A 21,891-nucleotide genomic window follows, 5' to 3' on the forward strand; every position below is an offset into this window, starting at 1 on the left:
TCTCTTTATCAAATCAAGGTTGGACTGGACCACAACTCAATACATTCTCAGTTATTTAAGTCAACACATTAGGAAGTAGGTCTCAATTAATTAGTAATTGTATCTACATTTTGACTGATGTACAAAATTCTCAAGGTATTCAGCATTGATATCCCAGTAAAATATTAACCTAACAACTTAAATGAAGACCAAAAAGCAAAAATAAAATTCTCAAATGTAAATTTTGTGTCTAATACACCTGGTGAAAGGACAGAAAACACCCATGGTAATTACACGCTCTCCCTCTTAAAACAAATAAATAATGATAATGATGGTAACTAGCAATAATTATTCTCCCTCTTTACTGCTCTAGTATCTTTGTGGTGAAATATCGCCACCATCTGGACATTTAACATATTACACAGTATATAACCCTTTGGAAATTAAATGAACATAAAACATAGTCGTATTACTTGGTATCATTATTAATATGAAATTAAATCGGTTTATATAAATAATAAAGTTAAACGCTGTCAAAATATTGCAATAGACAGAGCATTTGATCCTTATTTGTGAAAGTGAATCACATTTGTGGGATATGCGCACGTGTTCCGTCAGCACTGCATTGTGGGTGCAAAGGAGAATCGACTTCCTCCATCTGAAGAAGCGCCATTTTCGGCGTAGTCATACAGCATGCCGCCAATGTTTATCAGATAATAATAACGAATTTCAGTGTTTATTATTGTCTGTTAGCTTTCCGAGTACTATCTGAAAGATGGGACGAAAGAAGAAGAAGCAGATGAAGCCATGGTGCTGGTATCCTTTGCTGTAAAGAGACGACACGCGAATCATGAAAGGAAATGGATGGCTCGAGGGCTTAGCTATCTAATCGAGAAGTAGCTAGCTAATAGGCCTCACGCGTTGTTCGGGTCCGCTCTTGAGACTTTATCGTCTTTTGTAAACATGTTGTGTATATTTATATTCTCAATATAGTCCCTTTAAATGTTTTATAATATTTTACCAAAACAATGTTAACCTGAATGTTGTAAATTGACGAATATTTTTTGCCGGAAATGTAGTTCGCTAACTAACTATGCTAAATTACGTTAGCCAGCTGCACAGTACCTTAATTAGTTAGCTAACATTAACAAGCTATTGTAATAATTATTTTAGCTAACTACCCAGTTTTATGTTTAATCAGAATATAATATCGCAGTGATAAGACGTTATGCTTGAAGTGTATACTTTACCTTCAAATCATTTGGTAATGGCAGGGATTTTTTAAAGTTCAGCCAGATAACGTTCATCCATAAAGTTAGCTGACTACAATCCCCAGCAAATGTTTAACATGGCCTGAACTAGTGCACTCCTTAACTCACAACTTTAAGGTATTGTAATCGAGATTTTGACGATGAAAAGATCCTCATCCAACATCAAAAGGCCAAACATTTTAAGTGCCATATATGTCATAAGAAGTTGTATACTGGTCCGGGGCTGGCAATCCATTGTATGCAGGTTGGTGTTCACATTCTTGACTGGTTGTCAATTGTTAGTGCTGTCAGTCATGTGAAATAAATGACTGGGTTTTGTGTAATTTGAATTTCAGGTTCATAAAGAGACCATCGACGGCGTCCCTAATGCCATACCCGGAAGAGTAGATATAGAATTAGAAATCTACGGCATGGAAGGAATTCCAGAGAAGGATATGCAAGAGAGAAGACGGACGTTAGAACAAAAACAGGGTTAGTTTTTGCCAACATTTTGCCCTTTGTACATCTGATTTCATAGATGTTTCCGGTATATCAGTCAGATGTGTGCTGATATGGTCCCCGCTTTACCTTCGTCAACTAAATCAGTGGGTTCACATTTTGCATCTGTTAAACGGACAAAAATCTGTTTGTTTTAACGCCAAACTTTGCCCCAGGTAAGCCTATGCCAACATAGTCATGCTCAGGTCATAGTGTGTAGCCGTGTGTCAGTGGGCTGGTCATATTTGGGTAATGCTGTGCCCCTCAAATACCCCTTTACCGTGTGTTTACAGAAAGCCAGAAGAAGAAGCAAAATCAGGATGACTCTGATGAGGACGATGATGATGATGACGCCCCAGGCCCTTCATCATTCCAGCAGCCGCCACAGATGACTACTCCACAGCCCCAGGCTGGATACGCCCCTCCCATGTCCCAGCCAGGTATGCCCCCAGGGGCCGGGGCTCCAGGCATGCCCCCAGGAGGCTACTCAGGTAGGACATTAGCTGGATGGCCAGATGATTGATATCTCACTTCTGCCTGCCCGGGAATTCCCATAATAACATAACAACGATCCGAGACGATGCTCAGCGGCACAGTAGGGAATTAATCATGCCCGTGCCGAGGAACCCGGGAATAAATTGTTTATAGGGACTTGTAAACTATAATTGTTGTGTTGATTTGAAATAGTCTCTTGTTTCTTTTTGTCCCCACACAGGAATGCCACCTATGATGCCAGGAGTCCCTCCCATGATGCACGGCATGCCCCCTGGTATGCATGGAATGCCCCCAGGGTGAGTATGGTCTCGTGGCGCGCTACTCGCTTTGTCCTCGCATTCCTGTCCTTGAATGCCACTTTATGACTTTCATTTTACTACCACGTGGTGTTTTACGGCCGCGCCATTTTACTTTAGCAGAACGTCGTCAACACAGCTGGTATAGACATGTTTTAAAGCTTCTGACAGAGCTGATGGTTTTGGTTGTGTCGTCCTGACAGTCGCTCTGCTCTGTCTTTGCAGCATGATGCATGGGATGGGGGGGATGATGCCTCCCATGATGCCAGGAATGCCCGGGATGCCCCCAGGTAAGGACTGTCCTTGAGCCTGCCTCCTTCCCCTCCCTTACTCCAGCCACCCCAGTGGAGTGGCCTGGCATTAACAGGGGATACAGAAACACGGCTCGCTCACGTCTCCATGCCGGGACCGTTATCCCACGTGAGGTTGTGAGAGACCGGACACTGCCGAAACTAGGGCCAGCGGGAGAGACATAGTCTCAGTCCTGTCGCCCCCTGAAAACTGTATTCCTACGCTGTGGTGTTTGTCATGGATTGACCGACTGAGCGCTGCCGTCTCCTCCGACAGGAATGCCCCCTCACATGGGCCACCGACCCGGTCTGCCCCACATGGCCCCGGCTCCTGCCGCCGCGGGGATGCCCCGGCCCGCTGCCGCGACCGCAGCCCCGGCCGCCGTCACCAAGCCCCTCTTCCCCAGCGCCGTACAGGTGGGTCCTTCCTGGAGGGAACGCGGCTCCGGCCGCCTCGCTCAGTCTCGACTCCATCGTTTGAACGTTTCTAGATGATTTCGTGTCTTAAGTAGCGAAACGAAGTGCTCGTTAAGAGTCGCCGTGGTCCGTGCTGGTGTACCCGTTTAGTCACATGCATACTGTTCTAGTAGTGACGGTTGTAGCAGAGATCTATTTCTGCTAGTGTTCTTCACCCTGCCTCTCTTCTCTACACTGCAGATGGGCTCTCATGCTCCAAGCACAGCCTCTTCCAGCGTCAGTGTAGACTCTCAGTCTGCTGCCGCCTCTAAGCCTCTGTTCTCTAACTCGCCACAAGTAGGCAGGACTCTTTTTATTTAAGTCTCGTAGAGGCGTTACTGGCATGCAGCGTGTCAGCTTGATTTGGTTGGGAATGCTACAAAAAAAAATTGTAACTTGAATCAGTTCTGACAAACCGAGGTAACCAGATTTAAGCAGGCTTTTGTGCATTCCTCGCGCATTTTAATGAATCAATCCACCCAAGAGAATGAGCTGATGTCTGGCCTCCTGTGGGTGGACTTGCTGCATGCCTGTGTGTTGTTTTTCCCTTGTGTTCTTCATTGGGGGCATAAAAATGTGTTAAAAAAAAAACAAGTCTTGTTGAGGCATGGCTTGCATTTTGCTTCTTTCTCCCTCCCCTAACTTATTTTAGCATGATTCCTTCAGATGGTATTTTGCATATGTACATGCAGTGTTTCCTAGTGATGTCTTGATCTAGCAGTGCTATGAAATGACTCGGGTGTGTACGTTTTGGCCCATGCGGGAATACTGATATTTCAATCACTTCTTTAACTGCAGTTCTATCACTATAACCCCTTGTGGAATCCTGTTATTTTCAAGTCATTGAAGGTGATAAAAACCCCATAGTGTCATGAGATTGAAACATCATTTCGTTGCTTGTTGTGATCATAAATCATGGGACGGCAACCAATGTCCTTTAGAAATTACTTTGTCGGAATCAATAGGCCACCAATCTAAACATCTGAATGGGTTTCAATGACGTCAGTCCAGCGTAATCTGTGAGTCGTCTCTTTCCTCTGACGGCTCCTCTTCGTCCCTGTCTCCTAGGCCCAGCAGAGTGCCTCTGGAGCCGTGCCTCACAGTGTGCCCTCCACCTCCTCCGACCCTCCCAAAGCAACATTCCCCGCCTACACCCAGTCCTCTGCCCCCTCCTCCTCCAACCCCCCCAGTAGCACTGTGGCCAAGCCCCCGGCCACAGTGACCAGTAAACCAGCCACCCTCACCACCACGAGTGCAACCAGTAAGTTGATCCACCCTGATGAGGATATCTCACTGGTAAGTCGCTCCGGCTTTGCGTTTGCCCTTTCACAGTAAGTAATGAATGAGGAAGTACATTTCACTTGTGGCGTTTTGTGGTTTTGAACTTAAATGCCTTGAGAAAAAGAACTTCCTGTGTAGGTGTCATTGAGCCGTGTGGATTGTCGTTGCACTGAAAGGGACGTGTCTGAGCCGCCTCCAGTCTGAGAGTCGCCTCTGTGTTTTGTCTGCCCGCTGACAGGAGGAGCGACGTGCTCAGTTGCCCCGGTACCAGCGTAACGTGCCCAGGCAGGGGCAGGTCCACATGTCTGCCCCTCCCGTAGCGGCCGTGGGCGGCATGATGCCCCCCCAGCAAGGTATGCCCCCCCAGCAGCCCGGCATGAGGCACCCCATGCACGGTAAGATACCGAACGTCGTTGCCGCGCCTTAACGCATCGGAGGAACGAGTCGCCTCCGGCTGTTTGTTTGTTTGTGACGTTTAAAGGTCCTTCCTCCCTACAGGTCAGTATGGCGCCCCCCCTCAGGGTATGCCTGGCTACATGCAGGGCGGGATGCCTCCTTATGGACAGGGACCTCCCATGGGGTACCAAGGAGGGCCTCCCATGGGCATGAGGCCCCCTGTCATGTCCCCGGCAGGCCGCTACTGACGCAGCAGTTACGCCAGCCGCCCAGCGTCCCCTCACTAGGTTTGGAGGTTAAACCTTTTCTCACCTTGTGCTTTTTAAAACTAGCCCAAGCCAATGAGCAGTAAGACCAACCAGTGATGGTGAAGAAAACCACTGATGAAACAAATATATTGACACAGCACACGGACATTTAAACATCACATCTTTAATGGAGGAGAGAAAACTAACATAGAAAAAAAAAAAAAGTAAAAACACACAACTTCATGATGACAACTTCACGATGTGGTTACACATTTGATACATGTATGGTGTTTTTCTTCTCATGTTTCACTCAGGTTTGTAGAAGTGAAGTGTGTTAAATATGGTTCATATTGTTTTGACTGCTCGCTGCTGGAGAGTAACATGATCGTACCGTACCGCCCCCCCCTTACAAAAAGGCAAGTTTCTCTGTAAATATATACTTTTCTGTTGCGTAGAGTGTAAGTCAGTGGCGAGGCCCTCACAGCACACTTAGGTGCTGTTGGACACCCTGTCCCCAACCATCGGGTTGGTGAGGGTCCTCCTTGATGATGATGATGATGATGATTCCAACTGTTAAGTAGTCTGTCACCAGATCCGTGGGTTGTCTGTTAGTCTCTAGCTTTATTCTTATTTCAGGTTTATTACATGATCAAAAGGGTAACTTAATTGTGTGGATTTATTATTCTCTGTACTGTTTTAAACAATCTATGTTGTAATAAAACCCACTTAAAATCCAATGCTGTTTTCTTCCTGACCCGTGGATGGGGGATGAGGCTTCATGACGGTTTGTACCATGGAGGTTAGTGCCTTCTTTATGAAGGTTTCTACATAAGTGTTGTCTTCATGGAAGTACAGTACTGATGCGGTGACTTCAGCATTCACAATGATCTCCCGGTGTTTCGTCATGATACATTATTAAAATCCAAATGGTCTAAATGTAGTTGGATGATCTTTATGATATAATCCAGTCGTTAAATACCTGCACCCTGAGTGAGTGGGCTTGCGTTTTTTTACCCCCCCCCCCCTCCCCCCACCATCTTAGGTTCACTAACATTTGCATGCCAGTTCTCTATGCTGTGTTTGTATGGTTAAGGATAGAGACTTAACCTTCTGTCCAGTAATCTGTTCTTAAACTACTTTTTCATGTCCTTAGGGTGCCCTACTTCTTCAATTCACTGGCTGATTTCCATTTATTTACTCCCTATAGTGCATGTCAACTGGTGGAATTGGAACAACAATATAGTAGCTCGGTCGTTATATTTTACATTTAATAAAGTATTTAGTAGGCTAAAATGTACTCTCTTTGAGTCTGAAAGTTATTTCAAGGAAATGTCAAAAACCGTTCAAGTACTACAAAAGTGTAATGTTAACACTGAGGTCATTATTTCTGTATTGACTAGACGCTCCTAAATTAATCAGTTTGAGTGAGCACTAGCGGCACCTAGAGGACATGAAGTCAACGCAGGTTGATTATGGGTTGCTCTGATATATGCAGTATGTCTTGCAGAGTAAAATCTATTGTGAAGTCACTAAGTGATTCTTGATTTAGTCTTCATGGGATAATGCTTTGTATGTCTTTGTCGTCTTTAGCACATCATTATCTGCTTTTCAGCCCAGATTCCTTATCCACTTTAAAACCCAGATTTCTCACGAAACAGGTCAGTTTGTGCTGTAAGTACCTGTTACCTTATCAGAGTGTGGCTTTATCTTGCACTGGATTTAGCTTTGCATAGCAACCAATTTATTGAATCACTCTCATGCATTTTGCGACTTGGACCTTTTACATTGTTTTGAGCGTAGTAGGTGTCCTTCCAAAGTACTTCCTGTTAAGAATAAATGAATTTAGTTGCATACCTGAGTAATGAATGTTGAATACTGTAGTGTTCCATTGTTGCCTCTGTTCCTGTCTGATGGTCAAGGGGGCAGTTCTGTGGAAACTGGGATTATTTTACCGCACTCATTTGGTAAGTAGGCATTCACATCAGCCGTTGATGTATGGCAGTTGTAAAATAATCCTTGCCCAATTGATTTGGAAACGCAATACTACACGGCTACGTTGGAATGTTTTCTCCCACTTTTGAGACAATACATGATTTTACAACTTGGTTTGTTGGATATTGTCCTTTAAACTCATCTAGAAAGTTCTACTTCAATGCAAAAAAACTTGTTCGTAACACTTCAAATCAGTCTTACTATACATAAAACTACCCAAACCTGTTATGATCGGCTTCACCATTGTAATTGATGCCTCCCTAGTAATGTCATTATTGTCCATGTACATTGTACTTTAACACCCTTCATGAAATCACGAGCCACATCTTCTGGCACATTTCATGTAGAAGTAGCCATGCAAATGTATATTTTTGACTCTGATTTCAAAAGACACAGACTGTATGTGTTGAGTTTCTCTCCCCATGCAAATGTGCATGCCTAAATATTAATTAATTCAACCTTTTAATAAATAACAATGTGCAATTTCGTGTCAATTTCTGCTTTTGTTTTTGCTCTAACAACCATGACATCAGTAGTAGACCGGATCTAAAATGTCTGGAAGCTGTCCACTTGATGGCCTTAAAGTTTATAACCTCATGTCACCAAATCACAATATCTGAATAGCCAATATCCTGGTGCTTGAAATTCTTATTTAGTTTTCTGTCTGCTGGTAGTTAAGGTGGGAACAAAGCCACTCATTTGCATATTTACAATGAGAAATATTTAATCTTCAGTAAAAGCGCTATTGTTATTACAGAATCAGGTCTTTAAAGGAAGTAATGAATGCATATTATGTAGTAATGTTGGAGCTATGTTGGCATGAAAAGACAATAGTGTGGAAAATGTCTCTTGGTTACATGCATTGTTGTTGGAACTGCTGTTTGTCTTTTTAACTTAGTATTGTGCCACCTGCTGACCTTAGCTATTTTGTTTTGAACCTATATTTAAAGGTTATAACCTACTATGGCAGGTGTTGGTAATTTTGTATTAGATGCTGTTTGGAATGCCTGGGGTAGAAACAGTTTTGACTGTCCTTTTAGTTCGTATTTTGTTTTCATTCACATTTTTGTTGGGTTACTTAAAAAAATAAAATAATGTTTTTACACTTCCATGTAAATGTTCCACAATGTTGGAATCTATTGAAATACTCTGGAAACAAACAATGCCTGCACTTTCCAACCTTTGCAACTGTGTGACCAACCTGTAAGCATTTGGAATCATTACAACATACAAAATTCAATAATAATAATTTAATTTGAAAAACTGATTAATTTGAACTTGTAGAAACGCTCCCCAAGTAGGCATCAAACTGAAGTGGCCATTGAGGTCTCTTTCACTGTAGAATCCTGCCTCAAACTTTAAGACAAGTGAATTTAAACAATAACACATGTAACACCAATGCAAACTGATAGACGGGCCAGCTCCCTGGTTCCTTGGTGATACTGACAAAAACGGTTTCTGTCTTAGACACCACTTGTGGTTGACAAATCTTTTACACATTTCACCACCCTGCCCCATTTGGCTGTTCTGCATGAGAACTCCCCATTTAGTTACACTCAGCACCCCTCTGTTGGTAGGTCGATATTTAACAGCAAGCGAACTTATGGAGATCCAAAAACGTCTGGCAGGTGTTTGGATATTTTTCTTTACACATTCTTTTCTTGGTAAGTTGAGTTTCTGTTGTGGTTGTTTTATTTATATTTAAGTTCACATTTAAATTTTGTTAATAAAACTACAGTTATGTTCTGAGCATGTCTGGTGTCCTGGTTGAAAACGTATGGCACTCTAGCACAGGCTATACCCATTAGAAGTTAGCAATTTGCGCATCATTTACGGCTATATGTGAAATATATATATAAAATCAGTGTGGCAAATCTATAGCATTCTCTTAAATGGTTTCGATTTAAGACAATGCAAGCCTACCATTAAAATAAGGTTGTGTTTTTTTTTTTACATTGTAGTCTGACATTTATTGTCACACTAGGTGTGTTACATAGCAGCCCACCGCTAAAATGCATTATAAAAGGTATACAGAGAAGTAATGTACACAACACCCTCATTAACAGTATATAATCAGGTCTGTTTTCAAAATACATTAGATTTTTATTGGAACAACAAAATACATTTAGAGATGAAGCAACGACAATATAGCCAATGTGAAATACCTCAACGAAATTTGTATGCCAACTTTTAAAAGTTTTAAAACCTTAAACATTCCATGAAAGAGAATTCTTGGAACAAAAGATCGATAATTTTCAATAAATTGATAATATAGCCTACAAATACATGGTAGTCAAAGGTATCAGTTTTTCAAACACAAACATTGTTCACCGGATATAGGGATTGGGTAAAATCACTTTACTAGTTTCTCTGGAGTCAATTAAATTAATTGCATTAATTAAAGGGACGCCATCGTCAGATAGGCAAGTTCCTATTGTATATGCATTGCAACCTGGTTATTGACTAGCGAAATATGACGACATGATGAAAATGTTGAGGGGGTTTACTTTTCTGTAGTACATTTTTAGCTAACCGCTCTATGACCTTGCGTAGTTTGATAAGCTACAGACGAGAGGGAACCTTACCTGTTCAGTTGTTAAACCGTGTTTAACCCTTGTATGGTGTACGTACTTTTTGTATTAAGTGTTTTTCACCCAATGTTCGCAATATTGGAGTTTTAAAACAATACCGCCACAATTTATGTATAAATATTTAATATATTTGTTTGATTTACAACCATTAAGAAAAATAGAGAGCATATGTGATATTTGCCTGTAGATCCCACTTATCACAAATAAAATATTGTAAAAAATATCTAATCAAGAAATCGTATAATAAATTCTAGGCTATTTATCTTTTAAATAAAACAAGGTTTTCATCACTTTTGATGTGTGATTGCTTTGAAGTGAAGATATTGGAAATGGGCTATGAATTTTACATATTATGGAAATAAAAAATTTGACCTTTTCAACACGAACTTATGTCGGGCTAAACAAGGGCGTAGTGACTCTGATATTTGGGGGGACACATTTGACTACAGTGTGAATGTTAATGTATTCACCAAAATGTGTAATATGTAGTTACAGTGGGGAGAACAAGTATTTGATACACTCCCGATTTTGCAGGTTTTCCTACTTACAAAGCATGCAGAGGTCTGTAATTATTATTATAAGTACACTTCAACTGTGAGAGACGGAATCTAAAACAAAAATCCAGAAAATCACATTGTATGATTTTTAAATAATTAATTTGCATTTTATTGCATAGTTTTATTGGGATAACTATGTTGTCTTTCTGTACAGATGCCTTGCATGTGTAGACTCAAGCATTCTGTGTGAAAATTCTAGTTTGACTTTAAGTAGCGATTTCTGAACATGCAATAGTCCTAACTAGCATTGGTAAATTATATTGTGATTTTTTTTTTTGCATGATAATGTAACCAGAGTGACTTTTAAAATGACTAATACTGCAATGATGTTGGTAACATTTCAGTCAGACATGTTAGTCCAGCTTTAAGTTTTCCAATCTGTTCCACCTTGAATTAATACATCTCACTATCTTACCTGTTGGTTTGTGGCCTCTCCCTAACTCTGCTTGCCTTTCTGACCAGTGTTATTGTTATGACACCCTCTCTTCTGCATAAAGGATCTACTGTTATCTAGCAAGCAAGCTACTGTAACCTTTGTTAGATAAAACCTTAAAAATAAACACAGCTAGCTAGCAACGTCTTAACAATGTTTTAACCAGAAGAAAGCTTGTATCGTTACGTTTGTTGGTTCTATAGCTATGAAAATGTATTGATGTTTATACACGTTGTACTTACTGTGAAAACAGTAATCCACTTAGCCAGCCTACACACGTCACACTCTTGGGTCTTCACACATTGCAGTGCTTGACGTCAAACTTCAAGTATTGGACTTGGGGCTTCAGTGGGCCGGGCGCGTCAGTCACACGCAACCTTCCCCTGAATCCTCCTCACGATGGCTGCAGAAGCTGTGTTCCTTAGGGTGTCTGGCCTTGTCCAGCTCCTCCAGAAAGAGCAGTCGCTTCTGGAGCTTCGCTGTGTTCCAATCTTGAATCTGCCATCCGGATGAAAAATGTCTAGCTACGCCGAAATGTCCAAGATGTTGAAGAATATCACAAGTGGCCCGCATAGGGTTTCTGCTTCACAGCAGTACCCTGTCTGTCCCCCCATTCTTTTGTGACATTGTAATCCATTGCTATTTCTGGTTTTTGTTGCTCTTGGCCGCCGATTCTCCCATCCCTTTGCAGCGTATTCATGAGTGTAATATTTTTGCCTTCCTTTGGCATGTAGGACACCAGGGACGTCTCGGCCGTGAACACAAACTTAGATTAATTGTTCTGTGTTCCCTCTGTTCAAAAGCTGACATGGGATCGCTGGCTTGTTTTTCCATAGTGTTCCCACCATCGTCAGCTTCCTCTTGGAGCGCTCCTGTCCTCACTTGTGCAATTACAAGATCAATCCCTTGGATCTTCTCAGGGCCTCTTCCATCTGGCTTTCTCGTATGAATTGACGAGTTCCACGCATATGTTGCACTGCATCGCATGTAGCCCAGATCTTGATTCCATATTCTGCCGGTTTAGATGGTCTGTACTGCCTTAAGGAACAGTGGACCCTAAGAATCCTTATGGACTGGCTGTGTGTGTTTCTGGGAGGCGCGGCTGTACACTTGCACACAGATGCCTTGGTGGAAGACAGCGATGTTACACAGCAAACCGTTTTGTAAAATGTTTCATCCCTCGAACATCACATACGCAGCATGAATGTGTGGAGTAGGGCACAGGGTGCGCTCAATGAAAATGTGTTTTTACATGTTCTTAACACCAATGAGTCTCAAGTTGAAAGGTCATTAATTGGGTAATTTTTCTTCTAGTAAACATTGTAAACTGGTCCCACAGACCCAAACACCACTCAAGGGTTAATCGGGACTGGTATGTTCTTATATTTAGGGCTGTACTTAGTTGCAGTAATACGTTCAAGGGGTTTTTAGGGCTTTAACAAATGCTTTTTAGCTAATTATCTGCATTTGACCTTTTATTACTGTCAGTGACTGAGATTGTATTGCTAGTGGAATTTGCATTTAGCCCTATTGGCTCTGATTAGCTGTGGTATGTAAGACTGATAAAATATATTGATGCGCTCATGTACATACAACAGAATCACAGAACTGTCTTGAAGTTACATTTGTTATTATGGTTTGTTGTGTTGAAAATGGTTTAGATACAATGTTAATTTCATCAATGATGTTTATGCTTTCTATAGTGCAAACTCAATTGTGCGGTCCACATGGGCTAGCATGTCTGATTCACTGCACACTTGGAAGGGCTGTGCAGCCATGCACGCATGCAGCGTGGAGGAACATTACTTCAATATCACCTGTAATGCATGTGTTAAGGTTACACATGCGATGAGTTCAAACTGTAAATTATTGTATCCTAGTGTCTTGTGAAATTCGCTTCCTGGGGAAACAGTTGGGAGATTCTGCAACCTTCGTCTGTGTATCTGATGTCCAAGACCCCAAGCCCATTGCCTTCAACCTGAAACGCAAATGGATAAAGCCCGATAGAGAGGTTATGTTCATGTACACTAAAGAGAAGCCGGCACCCGTCCCAGACTTCAGCCAGCGCCTCAATGTCACTGGGGACCCGAGTACTGAGCGGGTCAACGTGACCATCAGCCAGCTGAAGGGAACAGACACAGACCTGTATTACTGCTTGTTCGTCTATCCGAAAACCAACGCCCCTGATGAAAATATCCCTGGCAAGGATGAGTTCTTCCTTTACGTCGATGATGCTGGTAAGTGGTTTTTTAAAGATTTTTCCGTTGATTTTCCATTTCAATTAGTGTCACACTGTTATCCACTCCCCTCATCCTGTTTGAACTGAAGTCATGACATTTTGGTTCCTAGGTCCCTTCTCATAGGGAACACAGTTACATTGGGCCCTCAGTACCGACCTAGATAAATTTTCCTTGATACAGTATCTACCTTGAACACTTATCCTCTGAAATCGAATGAACAATTTGCATAAGACATTTGGGATGAATTCTGTGCTGTCCGTAAGTATAGAAATCGACAGACGTTTTGTTGTTTTGGCTTTGTACTCTAGGACTTTGGATTGGAAAGGATACAGTGAGGAGAACAAGCATTTTATTTACTGCCGATTTTGCAGGTTTTCCCACTTAATTTCTATCGTAGTTACTCTTCAAATGTGAGTGACGGAATCTAAAACAAAAATCCAGAAAATCACATTGTATGATTTTTAAGTAAATTAATTTGCATTTTATTGCATGACACAAGTATTTGATACATCAGAAAAGCAGAACTTAATATTTGGTACAGAAACCTTTGTTTGCAATTACAGAGATCATACGTTTCCTGTAGTTCTTGATCTGGTTTGCACACAGTGCAGCAGGGATTTTGGCCCACTCCTCCATACAGACCTTCTCCAGATCCTTCAGGTTTCGGGGCTGTCGCTGGGCAATACAGACTTTCAGCTACCTCCAAAGATTTTCTATTGGGTTCAGGTCTGGAGACAAGCTAGGCCACTCCAGGACCTTGAGATGCTGCTCACAGAGCCACTCCTTAGTTGCCCTGGCTGTGTGTTTCGGGTCGTTGTCATGCTGGTAGACCCAGCCACGACCCATCTTCAATGCTCTTACTGAGGGAAGGAGGTTGTTGGCCAAGATCTTGTGATACATGGCCCCATCCATCCTCCCCTCAATACTGTGCAGTTGTCCTGTCGTGTCCTTTGCAGAAAAGCATCCCCAAAGAATGATGTTTCCACCTCCATGCTTCACGGTTGGGATGGTGTTCTTGGGGTTGTACTCATCCTTCTTCTTCCTCCAAATACGGCAAGTGGAGTTTAGACCAAAAAGCTCTATTTTTGTCTCATCAGACCACATGACCTTCTCACATTCCTCCTCTGGATCATCCAGATGGTCATTGGCCTGGACAAGCGCTGGCTTGAGCAGGGGCACCTTGCGTGCACTGCAGGATTTTAATCCATGACGGCTTAGTGTGTTACTAATGGTTTGTAGTTCTGGGCTGATCACTCACCTTCCTCAAGATCATTGATGCCCCACGAGGTGAGATCTTGCATGGAGCCCCAGACTGAGGGAGATTGACCGTCATCTTGAACTTCTTTCATTTTCTAATAATTGCGCCAACAGTTGTTGCCTTCTCACCAAGCTGCTTGCCTATTGTCCTGTAGCCCATCCCAGCCTCATGCAGGTCTACAATTTTATCCCTGATGTCCTTATACAGCTCTCTGGTCTTGGCCATTGTGGAGAGGTTGAAGTCTGTTTGATTGAGTGTGTGACAGGTATCTTTTATACAGGTAACAAGTTCAAACAGGTGCTGAGTGGAGAACAGGAGGGCTTCTTAAAGAAGAACTAACAAGTCTGTGAGAGCCGGAATTCTTACTGTTTGGTAGGTGATCAAATACTTATGTCATGCAATAAAATGCAAATTAATTATTAAAAAATCATACAATGTGATTTTCTGGATTTTTGTTTTAGATTCCGTCTCTCACAGTTGAAGTGTACCTATGATAAAAATTACAATCCTCTACATGCTTTGTAAGTAGGAAAACCTGCAAAATCGGCAATGTATCAAATACTTGTTCTCCCCACTGTATGTACAGTGGTTATAGAAGGTCACCACCTCCTTTTAAAACATGCAACATCTGTGGCATTGTGCTTTGTGATGGAACTGCACATTTTATTGGCCTTTTATTGTGGCCAGCCTAAGGCACACCTGTGCAATAATCATGCTGTCTAATCAGCATCTTGATATGCCACACCTGTGAGGTGGATGGATTATCTCGGCAAAGGAGAAGTGCTCACTAACACAGATTTAGACAGATTTGCGAACAATATTTGAGAGAAATAGGCCTTTTGTGTACATAAAGAAAGTCTTAGATCTTTGAGGTCAGCTCATGATAAATGAGGGCACAAACAAGTGTTGCGTTCATAATTTAATTTTGTCACTCATTATATCACGCCAACTTTGAATATTATGTTAGACATCATTAACTATTGTGTTAAACTGAGTAATGTTTCTTATTAAGTTTACCTCCATACAATAACTACTGTATCAATATAGGTGACAATAACTGACTTTTTCGTCAAGTGAAAAGACGAGCGAATCGTGTTTGCCTATCCTGAACAAATCCTGAGACAGTTTTTGTCTGTTCTCAACCTCAGGCATAATGCCTGACTGAATATTACAGGAGGCGAATGCGGGACCTGCTGCTCCGGAGCCTGCGTCTCTAACCACTACGCTCTTTGACCAGGGGTACTCAGTCAGTCAGCCAGTCAGTCAGTCAGGCACTCACTCGCTCAGTAAGAGACATTCGCTCTTCTAGGCCGGCTCCGCTTACGCGGTCCGGCAAAAATGGACAGTGCAAAATACAAACAGATTCTTGAGGAGAACCTGCGGCCCTCTGCCAGGAAGTTGAAAATGGGAAGATGCCTCACGTTTCAACCTGACAATGACCCAAAGCAACTTTACGGTGGCTGGATGACAAGTAGGCAAATGTCATAAGGGTTTTCATTATGGGCTGTAAAGCAACGAAAGGTGAACATTTTGAAAGGGTGTGTTCAGAGTAGAGGTCATCATAAAGTTCACCATTGTTGACGCTTGCCTCCGGACATTATGTTCTCTAGATAGTGACTTTGCAAGTTGACACAAGGCCAGACTATTTCCGTTATTTATGCTTCCTCCTAAGATTAACCCCCTGGCCTTAGTTGACAGATTCCGCTTTACTGTGCCCTCAGTAAGCAGTCAGAAGGTACAGTCTCTTACTAGTGTTTGTTCCCATTCTGGAGATGTCCCAGACACCAAGATGGACATAGGCTTTGTACAGACAAATGCTGGTGGTTCCGTGGTCCTCCCCTGCCTCGCTCCCTACGGTTCCCCCTCAGCCATCGAGGGGGTGTGCCTGAAGAGGCGCCAGGGACGGGCTCCAGTAGAGGTGCTGTTCCACACCAGGAGCCAATCCTCCGCCTTCCCCCAAGAGAGGATCCTTCATCGGGGAATTGGGCTGGGCGGACTGGGCTACAATATCACCCTGACCCAGATGCAGCTGGAAGAGAGTGCTTTTTACAGCTGTGAGCTGCTTGTCCCCGGCAGCCCAGAAAACCACGCCAGGCTAGGGAGACACGTGTACTTTGTGTCAGTAAAAGGTGGGTTTTCATAGTGGAAAGGGGATTTAACCCTAAACACACTGGAGCTGTGGGCTTATTTACTTAACCAGATAACACTTAATTTAGTGAGGACTGTTTGTTTGTGGAGCTCACGTGTCCAGTCAGTCTGTCCACTCAAATTGAGGTAAGTAGCATTGTCAGAAAATCTTTCGATACTGATCTTGGTTCACATGCAACTCTCTTCTCACATTAAAAACTAGGTTGATACACATGCAGAGAGAAACTTTTATTTTTTGGTCGAATTTCTATTTAATTAATGGTGGCTATTTCTTGACACTTGAATAAGTATATCAGCAACTCAATTAGTAAATATAAAACAGTTTTTTTCAAGTTACTAGTATCTCTCCAAATTAATCAACCATAAAGCTGAAAATATATATATATTTTTATCTTCAGCTGGGCTCATATGCAAGACATATGTAAATCTATACAGCTAATCTAAATTTGAAGATAGATTACATTGCTTTAGGATACATTTAGAGGTGAGAATAGTCGCTGTATGGACAGGTTTTATAGAGAGGTGGCAACACTGACCTTCACTCCCATGGTTGCGAATTCGGATCCATGAAGAGGCAATTTCGTTGTTTTTAATCATAACCTTAGTCCCTTTGTGTCCAGTGATGCCTGATATTAACCTTACATCGTATATGTAATAACATATACATTCAATCTCATTTGTAACGTATGTTTTTGTATATTTCTTATTTCTCAGTTCAAGGCATTCTATAAATAAGGCTTTCAAATCGGAAACAATGGCATGTCTTGAAGCAGATTTGTCCCTAAACCTCCTGGGGAGTGGACTCTCCTTATGTTTTATGGTTTTTGTAAGATTTGATTGATTTTTGGAATCAAAGGGAGACCGGTGAAGAGGAGACGTATTGAGTCGCCTACGTGCGTATTTCCAAGAGTGCCATCACAGGACCTCACGTTTACCCAGTAGAATTGATTCGGGGTGATGACACTATTCATCTCATGCACTTCATTTAGGTAGTGTAGAGTGGGAATACTAGCATGCTCCCAGAGGGAGTGAGGTAGGTTTTGAAACTGAAAAGTCAGTGAAGCACTCAAGTAAGGCATATAGACGCTTTCTGAGTTTACCATTGTTCCCCCTTTTCAATGTGTAAAGAGTTTCGTTTTGTGTGTGTTTCACCAGATGTTTCTTGTAGCTGTAGTGGTTACGTTCCTCTGCTTTACGCCCTCTCCGCTGCAGTGGGACTGCTGCTAATCCTTCTCCTGGCCCTGGCAGTCGCTCATTATGTGAGTAATAATGTTACATAACACCTACCCAAATCAGAAGGAATGCTACTCAATATATCTAAACTAGTTACAGTATATGTAGGGCATTAGACCTGCTATGCACATAAGAGGACTTATTTTAGGCAGAACATATACCCAATAGTCAGAGCCAAAACAGAACTTGTCACTGTCCAAACTCGCAAGACTTGAGCTAACTGACTTCTGAACAGGAAAAGGGCATGACTGAGTAACAGTGATTTGTCGAACTGCTCACTTTGAGGAAGGATTCCTGTTTGAATGAGAATGTCCATCCTCTGACTTGTCACAGAATTTCACAAAGGAATTAGTTAGTTTCAGTAGTTGCCTGAGCTGGCTGACTTGCTTGGTGACTGTGTTCCTTTCTCTGTTTCTGTCGTCAGGGTAAGATTGGACATGACCGTGTCAAACCACAGTCCTCCATCTACGAGGAGATGGTCGGGGGGCGCCCCCCTAACAGGAACAGAAAAACGCCCCCCTCCTACCTAAGGCCCCCCCACCACCTGGAGGAAATGAATGCACCCGACTATGACCACCCGCCTCCAAGGTCACGCCATGAGAACCTTTATGAGAGGCCTGATGGGGCCCTGCTAATACCCACAGAGACTGCTGTCGTGGCATGAAGGTCCAAAGTCACCTACATTGTGAGGACTGTTCATTTAGCCTCTGTACACTGGAATCTGGACTATAAACATCCAGCTAACTGTATTAAGTGGCAGTATTATTTTGAGGATTTTTCTTGTAAATAAATTTGCTTTGCTTTAGAATAATCGTTTGCATAACGTAGTACGGCTGTAGAATGTTGTAGGCAGGGCATTCATAGTTTTTTTTAAAGCAGCAGATAAATCTAGGATTTTAATTTTAGATGAGTGAAATATTACACATAGTGATTTAAAAATAAATGAAAGAATGCATGAATGTGTAAAATAAGGTACTTTTAACAAATATGGAAAACATTTTATTGTTTTGTTGTATTTACTGTATTAATGCGCATTAATTGCTGCTGATCATGGCGATACCGTTAATATTCCAATTGGATTATTAATGCTTCCAAAAAGTTGTCTTTCTGTGCTACTTCCCCCTTGCCTGAAATGCATTTTACTAAGAGATTGTTGCTGGGTAAGTCTCAACCCAAGTCTAAGTAAAATAAAAGTGTTGTTTAATGTAGTCGTGGTGATGGTAGTCTGTTTGGATAAAGATTAGTCACAATATATATACCAAATGTATAAAAACTAAATCTAATATTTCCTAAAGTCAACAAAGCTACAGTTGTGCTCAAAAGTTTGCATACCCTTAAAATAATTGATAATATACACTCACCTAAAGGATAGGAACACCTGTTCAATTTCTCATTAATACAATTATCTAATCAACCAATCACATGGCAGTTGCTTCAATGCATTTAGGTGTGTGGTCCTGGTCAAGACAATCTCCTGAACTCCAAACTGAATGTCAGAATTGGAAAGAAAGGTGATTTAAGCAATTTTGAGTGTGGCATGGTTGTTGGTGCCAGACAGGCCGGTCTGAGTATTCCACAATCTGCTCAGTTACTGGGATTTTCACACAGAACCATTTCTAGGGTTTACCAAGAATGGTGTGAAAAGGGAAAAACATCCAGTATGCGGCAGTCCTGTGGGCGAAAATGCCTTGTTGATGCTAGAGATCAGAGGAGAATGGGCCGACTGATTCAAGCTGATAGAAGAGCAACTTTGACTGAAATAACCACTCGTTACAACCAAGGTATGCAGCAAAGCATTTGTGAAGCTACAACACGCACAACCTTGAGGCGGATGGGCTACAACAGCAGAAGACCCCAGCGGGTACCACTCATCTCCACTACAAATAGGAAAAAGAGGCTACAATTTGCACAAGCTCACCAACATTGGACAGTTGAAGACTGGAAGAATGTTGCCTGGTCTGATGAGTCTCGATTTCTGTTGAGACATTCAGATGGCAGAGTCAGAATTTGGCTTAAACAGAATGAGAACATGGATCCATCATGCCTTGTTACCACTGAGCAGGCTGGTGGTGGTGGTGTAATGGTGTGGGGGATGTTTTCTTGGCACACTTTAGGCCCCTTAGTGCCAATTGGGCATTGTTTAAATGCCACGGCCTACCTGAACATTGTTTCTGACCATGTACATCCCTTTATGACCACCATGTACCCATCCTCTGATGGCTACTTCCAGCAGGATAATGCACCATGTCACAAAGCTTGAATCATTTCAAATTGGTTTCTTGAACATGACAATGAGTTCACTGTACTGAAATGGCCCCCACAGTCACCAGATCTCAACCCAATAGAGCATCTTTGGGATGTGGTGGAACGGGAGCTTCGTGCCCTGGATGTGCATGCCACAAATCTCCATCTACTGCAAGATGCTATCCTATCAATATGGGCCAACATTTCTAAAGAATGCTTTTAGCACCTTGTTGAATCAATGCCACGTAGAATTAAGGCAGTTCTGAAGGCGAAAGGGGGTCAAACACAGTATTAGTATGGTGTTCCTAATAATCCTTTTGGTGATTGTATGTACCATTTGTAAATAAAACATGAATGAGCAGGCAAAACACGTGTCATTTATTTCTTATGGGATTCACATTCAACTGTAGGTCATAACAGAATGGTACAATCATAAAACAAAACATGGCAACAAAGAAACAAATTAACTGACCCCTGTTCAAAAGTCTGCATACTCTTAGTTCTTAATACAGTGTATTGCCCCGTTTAGCATCAATGACAGCGTGCAGTCTTTTGTAATAGTTGTCTATGTGGCCCCGAATTCTTGCAGGTGGTATAGCTGCCCATTCATCTTGGCAAAATGCCTCCAGGTCATGCAAAGTCCCTGGTCATGTTGCGTGAACTGCATGTTTGAGATCTCCCCAGAATGCCTCAATAATATTAAGATCAGGATACTGTGATGGCCACTACAGAACCTTCACATTTTTCTCCTGTAACCACTGGAAGGTCAACTTGGCCTTGTGCTTAGGGTCATTGTCATGCTGGAAAGTCCAAGAGCGTCCCATGCGCAGCTTTTGTGCAGAAGAATGCACATTTTCTGCCAGTATTTTCTGATAACATGCTGCATTCATCTTGCCATCAATTTTCACAAGATTCCCCCTGCCTTTAGAGCTCACACCACCCCAAAAACATCAGTGAGCCACCACCATGTTTCACAGTGGGGATGGTATTCTGTTCACTATAGGCCTTGTTGACCGCTCTCCAAAAATAGCGCTTATGGTTGTGACCATAGAGCGCTATTTTGGTCTTGTCACTCCAAATTAGTGTGCCAAAAGCTGTGAGGTGTGTCAAGGTGTTGTCGGGCATATTGCAACCAGGCTTTTATGTGGTATTGGTGCAGTAAAGACTTCTTTTTGGCAACTCGACCATGCAGCAAATTTTTGTTCAAGTATTGTCGTATTGTGCTCCTTGAAACAAACACACCGTCATTTTCCAGCGTAGCCTGTGTTTCTCCTGAAGTTACCTGTGGGTTTTTCTTTTGAATCCTGAACAATTCTTCCGGCAGTTTTGGCTGAAATCTTTCTTGGTCTACCTGACCTTGGCTTGGTATCAAGAGATCCCTGAATTTTCCACTTCTTAATAAGTGATTGAAAAGTACTGATTGGCATTTGCAAGGTTTTGGATATCTTTTTATATCCTTTTCCATCTGTATAAAGTTCCCTTACCTTGTTACACAAGTCTTTTGACAGTTCTTTTCTGCTCTCCATGGCTCAGTATCTAGCCTGCTCAGTGCATCCACGTGAGAGCTAACAAACCCATTGACTATTACACACTTGCATATTTTGAAGTGACCAAAAATATAGAACTGCATTTTCGCCACACACGATTTACAGTTACTCAGGGAAGTGGGTACATGCGTAGTGTATCTTTAACGGTCTCTCGTGCCTATGGTGGACCAACAAAGATAATGTAACATAACTGCGGTGTTTGGACATGTGAGCAATGGTATCTTTAGGTTTTTAGGGTGATGGCCTTTCAGACAGATTGGAGGTCAACTATATGGATGAGGTTAAAGTAACGGAGTAGCCGGGGGAACAATGGCAAGTTGATTGGAAGGCGTACTGTATGTGGAACGTTGTGTTGTCCAATGTATACTTGGGTGTGTTTTTCAAGGTTATTGTACCAATACATTAGGCATCAGTGGAAATAACCTGTTTTGTCATGCTTGTGAACCAAGGCCGGGTGTT

General features: G+C 42.1%; 2 protein-coding genes and 1 non-coding gene across 4 annotated transcripts; all 3 read left to right on the forward strand.

The window, feature by feature from the left end:
• Positions 1 to 622: 622 nt before the first annotated feature.
• On the forward strand, positions 623 to 5,926 carry znf207b (zinc finger protein 207, b). 2 transcript variants are annotated; one of them, XM_010902157.5, is made up of 11 exons: positions 623 to 795; positions 1,368 to 1,494; positions 1,586 to 1,721; positions 2,021 to 2,218; positions 2,443 to 2,518; positions 2,744 to 2,808; positions 3,086 to 3,225; positions 3,466 to 3,561; positions 4,333 to 4,560; positions 4,784 to 4,940; positions 5,044 to 5,926. In XM_010902157.5, exons 1-11 carry the CDS (start codon positions 755 to 757, stop codon positions 5,187 to 5,189), a joined length of 1,410 nt encoding a protein of 469 aa, XP_010900459.1. In that variant the 5' UTR covers positions 623 to 754; the 3' UTR covers positions 5,190 to 5,926. The 2 variants fall into 2 exon arrangements, with proteins under 2 accessions (XP_010900459.1, XP_010900461.1); XM_010902159.5 differs by lacking the exon at positions 3,466 to 3,561 and having other exon boundaries at positions 625 to 795.
• On the forward strand, positions 2,835 to 2,963 carry LOC114839892. Its single transcript, XR_003782241.1, has one exon. It is a non-coding gene; the product is annotated as a small nucleolar RNA SNORA49 (small nucleolar RNA).
• Positions 5,927 to 8,521: 2,595 nt separating the features above from the next.
• On the forward strand, positions 8,522 to 18,849 carry cd7al (cd7 antigen-like). Its single transcript, XM_010902156.5, has 5 exons — positions 8,522 to 8,845; positions 12,643 to 12,999; positions 16,033 to 16,389; positions 17,564 to 17,667; positions 18,066 to 18,849. Exons 1-5 carry the CDS (start codon positions 8,713 to 8,715, stop codon positions 18,303 to 18,305), a joined length of 1,191 nt encoding a protein of 396 aa, XP_010900458.3. The 5' UTR covers positions 8,522 to 8,712; the 3' UTR covers positions 18,306 to 18,849.
• The last annotated feature ends 3,042 nt before the right edge of the window (positions 18,850 to 21,891 follow it).

Source organism: Esox lucius, chromosome 9, assembly GCF_011004845.1.
Source record: "Esox lucius isolate fEsoLuc1 chromosome 9, fEsoLuc1.pri, whole genome shotgun sequence".
Classification (NCBI taxonomy): domain Eukaryota; kingdom Metazoa; phylum Chordata; class Actinopteri; order Esociformes; family Esocidae; genus Esox; species Esox lucius.